Genomic DNA, 17,652 nt, shown 5'->3' with positions numbered 1-17,652 from the left:
TCTCTTTTAATAGAGTTGGTTGTCTAATTTTTTCTGGGACTTCTATTAACATCTAACTTCCTGTTATGATTTGCTCCAGTGGTAATGGCTGTATTTTGGTTAAGGCATCACGTTCTGATCGGCTTTAGGACATTCTCATTCTTCCATCTGTTCATATTTATGTGTGTTACTGTGTGATTCTCGTCCTGTATCTTTAATCTCCTCCCCTGCATTGATAAGTCAGCATTGTTTGCCTGCACCCCCCCCCCCCCTCCACCCGACTGACTGATTGGTGTACAACAGGCTCTTTTCTACATAACAGGAAGCTGCTCTCCCTGTTTCCTGCACAACCCAACTTCACATCCTTAGCAGCTTATGGACATCACGATCACATTTAACCCCTCTGTGCATTAACTCTGACTCACTGGCGATGAAGTAGGGAAAGATATTTTTACTCTCGCATTGTGGTAAACTGGGGAAGATTTAGCACAGTATTACACATGTGATTTGTATCACAGAACAGGACTGAACGAAACAGATTTTCTATTTTTACGTACACTCAATTACACATATATGTGTTTCTGACGAGCTGAAGCCCAGACTCTGCACTGTTAATAATATGGGGAAGTTTTTACACGTTAGTCACTGGCATCTGAAATATTTAGCTGCAAAGCGCCTCAATACTTTACTGTATTAATAAAATGTTCATCACAGGACGACACACAATTCCTTCCGTTGAGTTGAAACTTTACTTGTTCTCACTGAGACAATAAAGAGCACTGTCAGTAACAGAACGTTCGGCTCATTAAAAAACATTATGTGGCTGCACCTTTGACCTCCTTTGCGTTGGTGCAATAATTGCGTTTTCATACTGAGTCAATAAAAGGGAGGAACAAGAGCCCTGTGGTTTGTAGTAGAACAGAACAGTGACAGATTCCCTTACAAACGTGATCAATATGAAAACATGTTTTCAGATGAGATGGCGTCAGCGCCCACCGTACGCAGACGCAGGCAGACGCAGGCAGACACAGGCAGACGCAGGCAGACGCACGCAGACGCACGCAGACGCACGCAGACGCACGCAGACGCAGGCAGACGCACGCAGACGCACGCAGAAGCACGCAGACGCAGGCAGACGCACGCAGACGCACGCAGACGCAGGCAGACGCAGGCAGACGCACGCAGACGCAGGCAGACGCACGCAGACGCACGCAGACGCACGCAGACGCACGCAGAAGCACGCAGACGCAGGCAGACGCACGCAGACGCACGCAGACGCAGGCAGACGCACGCAGACGCACGCAGAAGCACGCAGACGCAGGCAGACGGCGTGAAGACCGAAGCCCAGTGCTTCATGTACAACTGAGTCATTCAAAGTAGAAAATAAAATACGGATTTAGTTTGATTCACTGAAGCAGGTTTGGATTTACTGTAACCTGAAGCTGTTGTCGTGGCAACCATTACCGAAGCTGAACGTGCATGAAGTAATTTTCATTTTCAACACAACAGTGTTCCCACACTTAAAGTTGAACAAACTTATACGGTACGAGACGAGGGAGACGAGACAACTTGGCTGAGAAAATCAGATTATATATTTTTACAGACATCCGTTGTTCTGACCTGAGTTTTTGCTATCTACATGCTAAATAACCGACTTCACTCAAATTGCTTTAAAGAAACAAAACCAGAGCATCTAGGGAGGACAAAAAATTTAAAATAAATACAAAATGAAATCAATAAGAGTCAGAGAGCAATGTTTGTGTAAAACAAAAATCACAATAATAATTTTTTAATCGTACATTTAAAATAGAGGAAAGGAAATCAAGGAAAAAGAGTGTTTCTACCAGCGCATTAATACATGTTGTATTGGGCGTTTTCAGCAGCAGGAGGTCACGTGTGTTGGACTTGTAATAAACTAGTGTCTGTGTTATTGTAATTAAGGAGCATGTCACCCAGTGGAGCATTGTGGTCAACTGATGTGTTTTTAATGGCTTTTACAAAACAAAGGAGCTGAGTTCCACAGAATAAGGCAACACAAATCAAACTTCACGTGTGAGTCCGTAACAGCGCTGCATGTTGTGCTTCTCTTCAAATCAAAATGAATGAGTGCATGTGTGCAATATTAACACCTCAATGCTTCAATCAATGCTTTTTTTGTGGTTTGGGGTGTTCGAGATTCAGGTCAGATGTTTATCCGGTCATGATTTATAGCCTGGGAACAGTAGCGGGGTTCAACTGTGATGGTGTGTTTTTGGTAATAGATTAGAAAAACAAATGGAACCGCGTGCGGCCCCGGCCTCGAGGTCTGTCTCTGTCCGTGTGTCTCCTGTTTGCGTCAGGCGAGGAAAGACTGCGTCTCCTCCTCTCGGCCGCTCTGAGGTGAAACAATAAAACTGGGGCTTAAAAAAGGAACTCCATCTTGATATACTCCTTCCTGTGACTGTTTTCAAGTCTTTCAGCAAACTAGAGCACAGAGGGCGTAGTCTCCAAGCTTAAAGGATAAATCCAGTTATTTTCAACCAGGGCCTCACTGTCTTACTTTACTCACGTCACTGTAGAGGTTTACCTCACTTTTATGACCAAACCAGCAATTTACATGTGTTTTTTGCCTCCTTTTAATAAAAAAAACACAGTGCACAAAACCATTAAGAGGGGACAGTATAATTAGGCTAATTTGCAAATTATTATTACTTTTATTAAGAGTGATTCAAAAACACTCTCCCGTAAATGGAAACGGTCCATTAGAAGCGTGTTTGGAGTTTAACTACATCTGAGTGAGTTCAGAGTTATCGTGTCTGTCCATTCGCAGACACGAAGACAGAAAAATCCCACATTTGTTTATCCCTGGAAAGTATTGTTGACTCCAGTTGTGTTTGTGTTTGCAACACTAAATCCTGTAAACTGTCAAGTTCTTGAAGGCAGTCGGATGCAGGAACAAACTCCCGTCACACGGGTCTAATTTTAGGTTCCCATCACACGGTGAAGGAGGAAAAAGACACAGCTGGACAGTTGCTTTTGTTTTTCTGTGAGAATTTTCTCACAGATCTAGAATGAGAAGCGATTTTATCTCCATGGTCCACTGCATTGCAGATGCAGTCTGTGCATCTTATTGACCTGATGTGCTTCATTCCTACAGAACAGTAGCAGCACACAGCTTTGCACAATACACAATTGACAATATAAAGTGAGATGTTGATGTTTAAATATGAGGCAGATGTGACTGTTCTGATGTGTAGAGCTTTGTTTCCTCCTTGGGACAAGAAGTACTGCACAGCTTTTTACATGCTACCGCATAATTATGTTATGTATTATGATGTATCTCTGACTATTAGGAGATTAATCACTACTGAGAAGATGGACAACTATTTAATAAAACTGAACAAAATGTCCATCAGGTTTTTGATGTAATAAGCGAGAGCATCAATATGAAACCACACTGGATTAACCCGAAGCCCCTGTGTGTGTGTGTGTGTGTGTGTGTGTGTGTGTGTGTGTGTGTGTGTGTGTGTGTGTGTGTGTGTGTGTGTGTGTGTGTGTGTGTGTGTGTGTGTGTGTGTGTGTGTGCTCTCTCAGAGATTTATCCAATATGGCCGATGGACAAAAAATTGCAAAGGAGTCAATTAGTGCAAACCTTGGGACTCCTTCTAGGCCAAACTCACACAGTGATAGGTTACAATGCTTTAAGACACACAACCTTGACAAAAGGATCTGATGACGTCCAAACAAGATTAAACTGCTACTGTATTTCCCACAGCAGAGAATAGGCCGATATGAGCTAAATCTGTATTTCCTGGCCTATAAATAAGATGATGTGTGAGATGTATAACCATGAATCCCTTTAGTCCACGTGCGGCAGAGCCTGTGAGTTCTTCTCAGACGCTGTGTTTTGGCGGACTGACATTTAAGTTTCATTAATAATGAAGAGAAATGCGGAGGAGCAGAATCCGTTTTTTAAAGGCAGCATTAATCTTCTACTAAAGGACACATTGAGATGCAAGTAGCCCCTTAAATGCGCCTGCATCTAACAATCAATACCGACCATGTGATACTGGAGTGAGCAAGAGTGACATCGCTGCTGCCAAGGAACATTAGCTCCTTCCTTTTCAGCAGCTAAGTTAGGCAAAGTCACTCACCCGCTGTATATCACCATCACATCCGCCTCAAGGATCGGACCCAGCGACACGGAGCGCGTTATGAACCATAATCAATCAGCTGACTGCTCACCTTCACGCCAAACTGGGAGTTTTACTAACTAATGTAAGAAGTGCAAGGCTGGAAATAACAACTGAGGAAACCAGCTCATGAACTGAGAGCCGAAGAGCAGAAAACCACCAAACACGAGCTGCCGCGGAGCTGGACGAGGACTTTCCCTTTATCGCCGTGACCGATGTGTTGGCTGCGTGTGTTAAGTGAAGGTAGCGAGCGCCGGGTGCTTCGCAGCAGTGAGAGCCGACTGCCAATGAGTCCACAGTCCCTTCCTTTCCTCCTCTTTTCGCTCCCAGTATCCTTTCACACCAACAGAATTTATGAGGCCATTACGCCGTGTCAACAGCGCCCGGCTAATATCTTCATCCAGGCCCGCGAGGAGCAGGGAGGGCGGTGGGGCCACACGCACTCTGCCCACGAGACTCGCTGCTCTGCGGCTCCCGCTCCGCGGTTTAGCTGAACAAACACAAGCACGAACCAAACTATTAAGACACTTAACGAGCTTTAGCATCTCAAACACACGAAGGAACCCGTTCATCAAAGACGAGAACTTTTGGACTCTTACATTACTACACATTACTACATTATAATATGTTTTGTAGCAGACATAATTTTTTAATATCATGATGGACAGACAGTAAAGGTGTATCTAATGAATGAAAGCAGCCGCCCCCCTGCTGGGAGCTGAACTGCAGCCAAACGCCGTCATTAGAGACTCCACGGGGCCTTTGTCCCTCTTTCTCTGATCCATCTGCTGCTGGGGAGCCGTTGTCGTCAGATCACTATCACCAGTCTGTTTTACATGTGGCTGTTTGACACGGCACAGCGGGCGCAGCGTTATGGTCGTGGTGGCAAGAGCAGCTCAATAGCTGTGACGGCATTAGCTCCGACTACGCGCGCACCAACTCATTACTCCTCACCGTAGGGTGATGCAGCGAGAGGGACCCCGGCCTCCGTCTGAAGCACATTGTCTCACAGTGTGTGTGTGTGTGTGGGGGGGGGGCTGATGGACCATTAAAGGGCCCAGAGCTGCAGAGCGATGCACTGGCAGAGCAGTGTGGGACGTCAGGGCAGTAATATGAATTAATTGTCTGCCTCGTGGACACTGCTTTGATTTAAATCAGATTTGACTTCACTGTATCATTTCCACTTCTTCAATCGCTGGGTGAGGATTTTGAAAATCACATCATTACTCTTTTATTAAAGCAGCGTGAGTTTTACAAGCACCTATGTCTGCAACAGTTGTAGACAATGCATTAAAGGTATTAAACTGTAAACTGGCTGTAATCATTTTGCGCGTCTTCATATTCCTTTCTTCTTTTAAATTAGTTTCTAATATGTGCCAACTGATACCGAGTTAAACTCCTGCAGTGCTCCACAGCTGAGGTAAGCACACAGAAGAACCACTTGCATCCCAGAAGGAGACTCGTGATCTGTTCATTGTGAATGAAACCACCCAGCTGGTCATCTCAGGTGGTGCCGTACAGCAGGTCAAATTAACTTGGACGACTTTTCATCATCAGCTATTAGTCGTCATTCATCATCATTCTGCTTTTCTTAATCCATGTCTGTACAGAGGAAGATCCCTGGGCTCATCCTTGAGATGCTCTCCTCTGGTTGTGCATGAGAACATGTAGAGAAAAATGTAGTAAGAGATATTTTTAGCTCATTTTTGTACAATAAACTTTTCATTGTGCTTTGTTTTGTAAAATTGCTCGCTGGCTTAATGTTTTTGAAATTGCTAATCGGGTCTTAATGAGCTATTATCTTTAATGGCGCTTAGAGGAGGCTATTTCCCTTAAACCCTTGGTTTGATGTTAATGTCGGTAATTTAAAGACAAACCTTAAACTGGTCAATAAATCTTACAATTTTGTCTCTTTAAGCTTGTCTCCTCCGTTTAGTTGCTTTATGTACTTTTGCTGATTAAATCTTCAAATATCAATGACTGATCTAGCAATGATTTTCTAGATGTATCTCTAATACTGTATGGGAAATCAGCTCTGGTTACGAATGTATCTCAACGTGTCTGCCTCTTACTGCACCTTTCAGCAATCCTGAAGGGAAGATTCCCGAGAAACTATTGACCCTTGAACATCTTCAAACCACTGGCTGCATCATAAAGGCCCCGGTAGATTCTTTTTTTAAGTAGCTGTGAAGCTGCACTATAAAGAAACACAGCACACACGTTAAACAGCTAATTCCAATCCCACTAGATCTTTATTACTGCTCTATTTGCTAAATGCTTAAGAAGCTATTATGAATAACAGGAAGTTGTCAACTGACTCACAACCACAGATTAAATGCAGAGTGTAGCCGGTCTCTGAGAGGAGGGTGGAACCTCCCTGTCCCTAATAAGTAATGTGTACCAATGTGATGAGTCAGCAGGAAAAAGGAGGCTGAGAAGATGCATATTTTTTCTTCAGTCTCACCCACTGGTCCACAGGCTGTACATTACTGTAGGTGTTTCACAGGGAACTGCAGCTACTGGTTGTTCAATGCATCCACAAAAAGGCCATGTACACATTTATTGTGATACAAATTAAACAGCCTTCTTCAAGACATTAGCTTCACTGATGCAGACAGATGTTTACAGACAGAGTTTGAACGCCTACTAGACATGAACTTGTATCTAGTACTACAGTGCTGAATGTGTCTGAGTGTGTATGTCCCAAAACAAATCAGTCTATGCAGACTGAGAGGACACTGCAGAACAAAGGAAAGCTTGGCGGGTCAGCAGGAAGAAGCACCTTGTCACACTGCAGATTCACAAAACACTGTGTGCCAGACTAACTGCTCTTCTGCCCGAGAGGAAACAGAAGAGACAGAAATCAAGATAAATATCAAATTAAGAGGTTATTGGGGTGATCAGGTCTTTGATCTCTGGTCAAGGTAGAGACCCAGACTCTATTAATCATGGCTCTGAAGGACTCCCCTCCTGTTTCCTGTTTCAGGTCTCTGAGTCAAACAGTTTTCTGTGCATGTGGCCCCTTTAAACTGATGTAATACACTAGAAATATAGTCCTTTGTACTGCAACAGCCTGGTCATCATAATTTGGAGTTATCAATTCGCCTTAGTGTTACCACTATGTTTCCCCACTGTATAATATTGTATGAATCTCACAACCAGTACAGTAACAGATGATTGAAGAGCTCAGACTGGGACGTGCAGCCAAGAATTATTATTAAAAGCGCATATTGTTGCTGACAAGCTTATCAAACGTCATTCAAATAATTCAAATTGCATTATGTGCAGTAATTGGAAGAGACCTGGCCTCCTCCTCCTAACGATGACCAGTCTGCTCATCGTCACCTCAGCAAACACCACCATCATGTGGGCGTTTTCATATTGCAACTAATGCTGATTAGATAAGTTTTTCTATTTTATACCTTTGCAAATTAGAGGCTTGAAATGAGCAGTAACCCGTTTTTAGAAGTGACATAACATTTTACTCATCCTAACTTTCTTTAATTCATCAAAAAGATCAGAAAGCATAAATCTGGTTGATCAGTAAAAGGAACAAGCAGTATTTACACACAATCTAAACTATACTCCAATCACTTTTCAATAATCAGGTAGAGTTCCTGTAGAAGGACAGCATGTCATCCAGACTCTGAGATGGCTGCTCAGCTCCACTCTGCTCTGCAGGCTGAGGGACCTGTTGAGGCTGTACCTGGCTCTGCTGCTGGGGTGGATACTGGGCTGGATACTGGTAAGGGTACTGTGGAGCAAAGTGAGGAGGAGGAAGGCGAGGTGGACATCCAAAGGAAGAAGGATGTGGAGGAGGAAACATGGGATAAAAAAGAGGAGTAGGAGGAGGGGGTGCATAATGAGGAATGAAGGGAGGAGCAGACACAGGAGCAGCTGGGGGGACAGGTGGTGCTGCCTGCGGTGCGGTTTCTGGAGGTGAAGGAGGTGGAGGCTTTTGTTGTAGAGGTGAAGGAGTAGTAGTAGTAGTAGGTGGGGCTTGTGTTTCCTCTTGGCTTTCAGAGCTTACATCTGGACCCTTTGTCCACGGGAAGGACATTTTAGATTTACTCTCATGAGTTTTACTCTTCCCTGGTCGTCTCCTCTCATCATTAAAATATGCAGAAGGAGGTGCAAATTCGGACTCTCGCTCGTCCCTTCGACGCGATTTCCACTCAGTGAACATGAACTCTGCATGAAACAATGAAACAGAGGCATTTATTTTCAGATTCAGCACAAATGCATAAGGCAATAGAGTAACCACACTGGTTTGAACAGCTGGGGGAGCTATTTCTCCAGCTTGAAACCTTTGAAACACTGATGACGACTAACATCAATTGTGAAGCCACAGAAGAAAAAACACACATGTACGTAAAAACATTAATGATGTTTCTTATCAATTAAAAGTATTCTGGTAACAGCCATTACACACATTACCAGAACTGGAAATCAACACAGTTTCTAAATAAGTAAATATTCACACCACAGCTTTACATGTGGACAATATTTAACGTCTCATGACTTTCAAATTGTTATAATGAAACTTTAAAAAATAGGTCTTACCTTTGCCTCTGTCCCATTCTCTGACATGAGGAACTCCTGGTCTAGTGTCCCTCCTCTCCTGGATCTCTACCTCCACCTTTTTAAGTGTGCTGACCTCAGGACATTCTTCAGGCAGTGGTGCAATGCCTCCTATTTCAGCCTCCTCTTCTTGCTCTAGAAGAAACAATTCACAGCAATCCCACATTAAAATTCATCACAAAAATAAATGCAGCACAGACTTACTCTAGACCTCTTGTTCTCCATAACACAAATGCTTACCTTCCATCTCCTCCTCTTGTTCTTCTTGCTCAGTGCCGTCCAACTTGGCATTCTTCATTTTCCTCTGCCTCACCTTGGCCAGTCGAGCCTTCAGAATCGCCTGCCTCTTCTCTTTCAGACGTTCTCTCTTAGTGCGCTGGTCTGTAGTCTAAAGATGTGAATGCATTTAGACTTAGACTAAGCAGTTAAAAGCAGTACAAGGGCAGCTCTGTGGAACATACACCGAGGACTTACATTCACACAAAAAACATTTATAGAACATTGGAATTTCATATCTGCTTAGAGATCAGCAGCTCACCTGATCTCTTAGCATATCTAGAGTTTCCCTCTGCTTTCTGCGCTGCTCTTCATCATGAGAGAATGCAAAGTAGCCAACACCAAGCTCTCGAGCCTCTACGATCAAAATACAAGAGATGAGCATTATTACATTAGAAATATTGTATAAAATATTACATCTTTGAAAACCTTTGTAAACGCTTAGATATTAACCTTGTGCTCTGATATTCTCATAGTGGATTGGTCCGACTGGCTTCTTCATAGCCTCCTCTTCCTCCCTCTCCCACTCCTGTCTCTGCAATTCGCGACGCATGTCCTCCGAGAGCAAGGTCTTGTCAGATGAGGATTTCCTAAATAAGTAAAGTACATTGAGTATGATAGGGTTCATTTAAAGACACCGCCATTCATACATTGCTATGAGTAAAATATGTACCCTTGTCCATGAAGATCTTGATCCATTTTCCTAAAGTCTGGTAGGTCTTTCTTCATGCATCTTCGAGATCGGCCCAGAGCGTCCACATAATCCACCCTAAAGTAAAGCAGCATAGGTGGTGAACAATTTATAAATGCTTACACTTAATTTGTGTTTTTTTATTATTATTATTATTACTATTATTATTACAAAAATAGTGTGGTAACTTTTATTTGTTAATTATAATATTTTAAAACAACATGGAAACTGAAAATTTAAACAACTAAACCATAAAGAGCTGATCAGACGTTACCATTCCTCATCTGGATGCTGTGGAGCAGGTATAGGTGACAAGCTGCCTCTGTCCTCATCATCTCTCTCCGTTTCCTGTTGTGCAAAAGTTTGTCTTTTCTTGTCAATAATCTTCTGTGTGAAATCAACCAGGAACAGTCCCTCCGTTTCCTCGTCTGACACGGTACACAAGTTAGAAATACAGATTACACACATTATCTCGCACAAGTAAATACCAGAATGATTTATGTAGTGTTCACCCACCTGGAAAGTCTCCTTTTGTCATCTGCTCATAAAGTTTGGCTTTTTCCTCCAATTTGCGTCTGAAAAGTTAAATGAGGATTCAGAGGTTTCAGGGCCTGTATGTTATGGCAGTGAACACTCATAATCCAGTGAGCTCACCTTGACGTGTCCAGGCTTCTCTGCTCTTCAGACAGCTGCTCTGCATCTTTCTCAGCTCTTGCTGAAACGCCAGCGTTTTGTTTACTCCACACATTAGGTTTCTAAACAGCAGCACAAAGACACCATGGCTAGTGAAAAAATGTAATAACACAAGTACAACAAAATCAGAACATTACCACGAAGCGCACCTTGACTTTGGCCGATTTGAATCCAGCACCAGCATTTTCTTGTCCAAGTTTCTCCTGTTTGAATTGTTCCTGCTTCCTGTAAAGTTCAGCTTTGAGGTCCACTAACTGTAGCAATCAAACAGAAATCAAATGTCCACAAAGTAACACAACACTAGGGATAAAACCTTAAAACAACAACTCTGTGTTTGGCATCACTTTAGCTTAATAGCAAGTTATCTAGCATTAGCTGCTTCCGTTAATTAAACGTCACAATCCACGTGTCTGTGGACAGAAACAAGTATAGTTGCTCAGCTGTCAGCTTGTCCACTCACAGATGAAGCGGTCACGTCGAAAGGTTTCTTCTTTTTATCCATGGCAGATTTATTTTTCGCTCAATGAACTACAAAATTGTGCTGCGCTAGCCGAGGCTAACTTCTTCTTCGCGGGTTTTACCGCTGCTGACATATCAACCTACCGCCAACTAGCGGTGACACCTATATTTACTGATATTCATTTCATATGAAAACCTGATAATCTTTTTCCACTCAGCATCTAATAAGTGTAATTTGACAGGTCTTCTACCCATAAAGGCCTGACTGATGGAGTATTAGAGCGTGTTAGTCCTTCTTATTCAGTTATTCAGTTTATGCCTCCAGGCTTGTTCTGTTTTACTGTTACGGAGACCACTATGCTCATTACAAAGGCTTTTATAGCCTTCTTCTGATCTGTGCAATAAACCTCTCCCCAAAATTTATATCTAAAGATTTTGATTGTTTTGTCATATATGCTTTTTTATTGTAAGCCACTGAATGTGGATTGGTTGCATTTTTTCAGCTTAAAAACTGATAAACTGTTACCACAATAAAATGTGATAAAAGCAGAACTCGCCTGGACCGTTCGCAAACATATGGTCATTGACACAAAGACAGCTCAGTTTCACGTTCAGTATCCTTGGACTAATAGTCATGAACTAATAATCCAATCTTGTTATATTGTTAGCATACACATGTACAAAAGACTGAGACAGCCCCAAATGATCAGTATCTCTGTGACCACAATACTATTACCTCCGCCCTCCCACCAAATAGATAACATAAAATATCGTAACAGAGAAATGTCTGCTCTGTTATCTGTTTAAACATTCAAATAGTCCAAGATATGACTGCACACACCTCTGGTATCATATTTACACTATTCTTACACCCGAAGTGAGGGAGAATGCAAGGTATATAAAGACATCTGTGGTAAAACAACTAAAGTCTGTGTTAGCATCAAATGCATTAGTAGTCAATTCTTTAACTTTTAATATTTTGTGTTGCTGAGCAAGTGCTGGAAATTCAGGTCCCACCATGCTGCTGAAAAGAAACACCTTTCTGCTGCTAGTTGTGTTGTGCGCTCTCGTCTTGTGGAGCCACTCGGTCAGTGCAGGCTCCAGCTTTCTCAGTCCTTCACAAAAACCTCAGGTAAGTTTAAAGCCTAGTATTAAATATAAAGATATAGAAGACAATAATCTAACTAGTCAAGCCATCATTATATTCAGTATAACTCAACCACTTGTTTGTGATAAACACTTAAACGTCATGTTTTTGAAAGTAGTAATGCACTTAATTATGTTTCTTCTCAAAGTTTAAGCTATGTGATAATTGATAATTATTTATTTACAGAAGTCAGGTGCCTTTTTCAAAAGCATGTTATATGTTCACATTTTTGTACCATATGGGCTTTTATAAAAATGAAAGACCAAAAAAACTTGATTGTTTTCTGTTTTGGGTCCATCAAAGCACAAAGGAAAGTCTTACAGGGTTGGTCGCCGAGCCATGGAGGAGCCAAGTCAACCCCCTGAGGACAGTCATGTGACAGTGAGCAAAATTACAGTATTGTAAATCACCTTCATTAGTAGAACCCACTACACAAACATGTCCTAAATGTCTGGACAACTGTCCTGATTAGATAAGTGCCCCCTTTGAAATTGGCATCACAATGGGAGAAGAGGACTTTCAGGAGTATGGCATGGTGCTGCAGGAGATGATCAGACGTCTGCTGGAAAGCTTTGACTCTACAGGTTGCTCCGTTCCTGTTTCACACCTTTGCTTTCTTCAATACAGTAACATTTACTAACTCAAACTGTGTGTGTGTTTCAGAGAGACGTTGACAACTTGAAAATCAGCACCAATTCCTTTCAACTTAAAGTTTACGTGTTAGTGATCAAAATGCTAAATAATATTAACAGTAGCCTAGTCCTCTCTGATCAAAACTAACTGCATTCGTTTTAAAAGCATTCACACATTCTAATTCAGGCTCTGGCTAAACAGGTCACAGTCAGTGTCCTTCACAGATGCCAAACTAAATTAAAAACTGATCATAGTGTCCTTGATTATGCTCAGGTGTGACCTCAGGACCTTTTATTGAGAGGTGGATATATGGTTAAACATAAATTTTAATTAAATTGATGTTAAGTATTGGTGTCACTCTATTACTTTGATATATTGTTCAAGAATGATTTGTGTACCATATTCTGCACCCAGACACCGGAAAACTATATAACACTACAGAATGTTATGCACAACCAGTTCCTATTTGTCTCCTAAATAAAGCATCAAATAAACATTTGCTTGTGAGCCTTCAACAAATATTATTTAAATGTCAAAGTGAAGATTGTTGACCTTTTAGTGAAGGATTTGGGAGGAGGAATGGATAAGAATATGTTGCCCTTCAAATTAGATAATAAATCTGAGGCTGGCTTTATGTTTTTTAATGTTGTGACATACATTTTTTATTGTAATTGTAAGAAGTAAACACAGACTTAACTAATTTTAAGTCACAAGATTTCTGCCAATAAATGCATACAAATGATTACGTTCAATCTAAAGTAGGTCAAACGTATGTGCTGTTTCACTTTGTAGCCTTATACAAATGTATAGTGTAAACAAGCACAGAAATAGATGCTCTAATATACATTCAGCAAAGGTTCTTGTCCATTTGGAAACATCTTTTTCTATTAAAGGCCTCGCAAAAGGGGAAATATACTGTATGTTTCATCACATCTCTCTCAGAGACCCCTAAATGCACAGCCGTGACACAGTTCCCCATCTTCCATTACTCCAACCCTCATCCCCCAACCGTCACAACAGCTCGTAAAGAGGCCAGGTTTAATCATTCTCAAAATAAAAAGCACTCAAAGCAAACGTGTGTGACGAACACAGGTATTATCAAGCAAGCTAATGGACCAGTCTCACTGCTAGTTCCTTTCACCAAAAAAGGCAAAGCTGAGGTACAGTATGTTGCAGTTTGTCCTCGGCTGGCCACAAATGCACATGTCGATGTACTATATATGCTAATAAGTAATTCAACAAACCATAAAAAAGGTTAATGGCTTTTAATACGTCTGCACTGCATTACACTTCACAGCAGCGGGACAAGACAATCAATACAAACCACAAAAACATGCAACAAACCTATTAAAACTGTTATGCATTTAAATAATATGAACAATGACATAAAATATCAGAAAAAGCACTAATGTAAAGAATGTGTCATTTTTATTGGTCTGTTCCTTTCTTTGGGAATCCTGCCTCCTCCGCATCCACACTGAAGCCTGACTCTTACAATGGTTGTTGGCTTTCGATAGTTTATAATCTTTAATTCTGACGATCATATGCCATAAAGTTGAGCGGTGTTGCGTCGAATGGTGGAGAGCACGGTCGCCATGTCTACACCCTTTAGCAGGCTCAGCTCCTGAAAAGTATGGATGCCCATGCCAGGATGTGAAAACCGGCAGACGTCTTTGCTCACCTGTTAGAGGTGAGACGTGTAGTTAAAATGCATCCCGTTGTTTACCTGCTGTGATGGATGATGAATACATTCATCGGCATATATTACAATCGAGCTGTACTGGTTTTACAGAGGTCAGAAATGTTCTACTTGTGTTGGAGTTGTTTCTTTTTGTACAGATAGTGGCTACAAAGAACTCTAATTTACTAAAAGCTACTGAGGTTTTTTCAGCCAAAACAAGCTGCTGGTATGAGAGACTGCGAGCTATCTGATGTCTAGTGGCATACTTGTCTTGGCAGGAAATAGGGAGCATCCGTCTCCACCACAATGCGGTTCAGCGGGATCTGGCGGACCGCATCTCGAGCCTCTGTGGCTCTCGAGTAGGTGATCAGGGCCGTGAAGCCCACGTACAGGTTGGGAAATTCTGTCAAGAAGGGTTCAATCACTGGATAACTGTTTGTGAAACAGTGCCTGCAAAATATACAAGGAAGAAAAATGTACAAGGAAAATCAGCTTAAACCGCCACCAACAATAAGCACAGAATTACTTCCTGGGCCTTAAAACAGTGGCTACTGCTGCTAAAGAAAATTAGGACAACCACTATTTTCCATGTACACCTGTGGATTTTGTGTTCCCTAGGGACGCATTTCTTCATGATTTCCAGCAGGTCGTCATCTGCATCTCTACAGTGAATCAACAAAGGCTTCTGCAAGGCAACAGCCAGACGCAGCTGACGCTCAAAGACCTTTACAGACACACAAAAGAGAAAAATACAGCTTACGTTTCACAATCAGTTCCTATTATATTGAATTTAAATACACTTTTACATATCCAGTTTAAGATAAACAGTCATTAGCCCAAAGAGCATGCCTCTTTTTGCCTGGAGATGTTAGTGGAGTTTTTGTGGGAGTAGTCCAGCCCCATCTCACCAAACGCCACAGCTTTTGGATGCCGCATGGCCATCAGTATGTTGCGTTCCTGGACACATGAGTACTTCTGGGCAAAGTGGGGGTGGCATCCGAACGCTCCCCATACCATGTCTTCAGCCAGCAACCCTTCCCACAGCGCTTCCTTCACCATGATCGATGGGTTGCAGAAGTCTGCAATGCAGCCTTGAAACTCTATAGGAAAGCTGCTGCTGTACAGCCTCCGAAAGCTGTTAAACGTCCCACTGAGGCCAAGCTTCCCATAGAGCATGTCTATGTGGCAGTGGGTGTCTATAAAACCAAGATGATCACCCAGGTGTGAGTAACTGGTTTTCTTATAGTCCATTTCCAGGGAAAACCTTCTTTTAGGAGAGACACCATGAGTCAAAGAGTAGGGAGGGTAATGCATAGAGCCAACATCTGACTGTCTGCGTGGGGCTTTGGAGTCATTCTTAGATGCTCCTCTTCGTGAATGTAGAGGCAGAGCGAAGGGATCTGACAAATACGACATATTCTTCAAAGATCTAAAACTGTTAGTCTCAACTCCAGGTGAAAAGCCTGCATTTGATGACGGGGGCCGTTGGGGTGAAGCATAAATTGGCCTTTTAGATGATGAGGCAGCAGTCTGAAAAATAACCACACATCATAAAATATCTCCCATTATTGATCCTGCTTCAAACACAAAAGAAATGCACACAATGTGACCTTACCCTGCTAACTGTTTTTAGGTCACAGCTAGAACCTCGGCTTTCTGCTTCCTTAAACACCTGAGAGGGAAACCACCGATCATCCCGGACAGTACTGGCTTTACATATATACTTGGGTTTGGTTGAGGGGCTGGACACTACTTTATCCACAGGTGAAGATGCAAGCGGCAAAGTCAGGCTTTGAGTTTCAGTCTCGTAAATGCCAGAAGAGTCATTTGTCACATTTTTGGTGTCGATGGTCCCAATCGCAGTCTTCCTGCAGATAGCCTTTAATCCTTTTTCAGGTGTCCTGCTTTTCTTTTTCAAGACAAAAGCATGAGGCGAGGTTGAGGATGTCTCCCTCTCTCCAGCTTCCAACTGAATAGATAGGTCATCAGTGGGGTCTTCCTGCTAGTTATGGAACCAAAGAAAAGCTACATCAATATTTTCTTCAGACACTAAACAACCTGCAAAACCCACTAGAGAAGTTAGGGACTTCCTCAATGGAAAAAGAAAATAAACTGCAAATTGTCTGTACATCATTTATTTATTGGGGGAAAACAATGTTTCTTAACTGACCAACATACTGTAAATATGGGTTTTGTTATTTGAGATAACAGACCACTCCTAGCAAGGTTTACCTTTAATGGTGGAAATGTTTCAAACTTCATCTTCGAAATCTTCCTTAGTTTAAGTTTTCCTGGAGAGGCCTCCTTTGCTTTTCTCTTTGGACTGTCCAGACTAAGCTCAGCAAAGTCATCAGGTCCAGGAGAGTCCCTGAGGAGCAAAGTGTTGGAATCCTCCTGCAGCGACATATTCTGGCGAGAGGGTGTAGCTAAACCAGCACCGCTACATCTAACCAGCATCGGTGATGTGACTCCAGTACGAAGCCACTTAATTGTGAGCTTCTTTCTGTTGCTGTCCATGTTCAAGGGCCTAAAGACAAGCAAAACAAATTTACTTATCATCCATCAACCACATTTTGCAGACGAACAACAACAACAACAATAATAATAATAATAATAATAATAATAATAATAGACTGGTCCAATTGCAATTATGATATGACCTGTTGAGTACAGTAAAATTTCACAATCACAGGGACATCGCTTCAGCTAATTCACAAACTTAGTTAAGCCATAAATAACAGGGCTTTAAACTACTACAGCATAATTAGCCAGATTTTCTTGAAATAGCTCAGACCACGTGGAATTGCACTGTAATAAAATCACAGGTGTTTGGGGGTTCGTGTGGCCGTGAATCGCTAAAACGCGCGGTAACGGTCGTACAAAAGGCGCTAGTTAGCAAGCTAGTGTTCGCACATTTACTAACTGCTAAATTACGCCACCTAATTTCACTTAGCGTGATCTCAAACTACACATCAACGTGACCTAACCGCCAAGTAGCCAAATGCTAATTTCAGCCTGTAAACACAAAACATAGTCTTTTGAAGGTTGAAGCCACAGTAACGTCGGAGAGCGAGTCTTACCGTGTCAGAGCGGGCGTCAGTGCAAATGTGGAAACCCCTGAGGTCAGTTTACGAACCATTCGCTTAAACCAGTGGTTTGCTTACTGCATTTTCACCGGGCTTCTTCCACGTTGCTGCGGCAGGTGCGAACTTTCAGCTCGCCTCCTCGTTGGAGGCTGATTGTCTCGCGAGATCATTTCGACAATCGAGATTCCACTAATGACAGGGGACAAACGACTTTATATTGTGGAGAAATGATGATAGTAATAACGAATTGAACG

At 42.1% G+C, this 17,652-nt stretch overlaps 3 protein-coding genes across 4 annotated transcripts; 1 reads left to right on the top strand and 2 right to left on the bottom strand.

Moving 5' to 3' along the window:
• Nucleotides 1–6,541: 6,541 nt before the first annotated feature.
• On the bottom strand, nt 6,542–11,010 carry ccdc174 (coiled-coil domain containing 174). Its single transcript, XM_029152030.3, has 11 exons — nt 10,853–11,010; nt 10,542–10,646; nt 10,354–10,454; nt 10,216–10,274; nt 9,974–10,127; nt 9,682–9,777; nt 9,462–9,598; nt 9,271–9,365; nt 8,973–9,120; nt 8,715–8,867; nt 6,542–8,342 (listed from the first exon to the last, which is right to left on the bottom strand). The coding sequence occupies exons 1-11, from the start codon at nt 10,892–10,894 to the stop codon at nt 7,756–7,758; spliced, it is 1,677 nt and encodes a 558-aa protein (XP_029007863.1). The 5' UTR covers nt 10,895–11,010; the 3' UTR covers nt 6,542–7,755.
• A 781-nt stretch (nt 11,011–11,791) lies between these two features.
• On the top strand, nt 11,792–13,257 carry ghrl (ghrelin/obestatin prepropeptide). The gene is made up of 4 exons (XM_055508792.1): nt 11,792–11,983; nt 12,302–12,379; nt 12,471–12,582; nt 12,662–13,257. Exons 1-4 carry the CDS (start codon nt 11,870–11,872, stop codon nt 12,670–12,672), a joined length of 315 nt encoding a protein of 104 aa, XP_055364767.1. The 5' UTR covers nt 11,792–11,869; the 3' UTR covers nt 12,673–13,257.
• Nucleotides 13,258–13,881: 624 nt separating this feature from the next.
• On the bottom strand, nt 13,882–17,575 carry tatdn2 (TatD DNase domain containing 2). Of its 2 annotated transcripts, none has more exons than XM_029150851.3 (7): nt 17,393–17,575; nt 16,545–16,839; nt 15,928–16,311; nt 15,162–15,842; nt 14,909–15,036; nt 14,579–14,762; nt 13,882–14,312 (listed from the first exon to the last, which is right to left on the bottom strand). In XM_029150851.3, the coding sequence occupies exons 1-7, from the start codon at nt 17,449–17,451 to the stop codon at nt 14,172–14,174; spliced, it is 1,872 nt and encodes a 623-aa protein (XP_029006684.1). In that variant the 5' UTR covers nt 17,452–17,575; the 3' UTR covers nt 13,882–14,171. The 2 variants fall into 2 exon arrangements, with proteins under 2 accessions (XP_029006684.1, XP_029006683.1); XM_029150850.3 differs by having other exon boundaries at nt 15,928–16,314; nt 17,393–17,574.
• Nucleotides 17,576–17,652: the final 77 nt, after the last annotated feature.

This window comes from Betta splendens, chromosome 5, assembly GCF_900634795.4.
Source record: "Betta splendens chromosome 5, fBetSpl5.4, whole genome shotgun sequence".
Lineage (NCBI taxonomy): Eukaryota > Metazoa > Chordata > Actinopteri > Anabantiformes > Osphronemidae > Betta > Betta splendens.
Note: the sequence above shows the minus strand (reverse complement) of the source record. Positions and strands in the feature narration are given on the sequence as shown.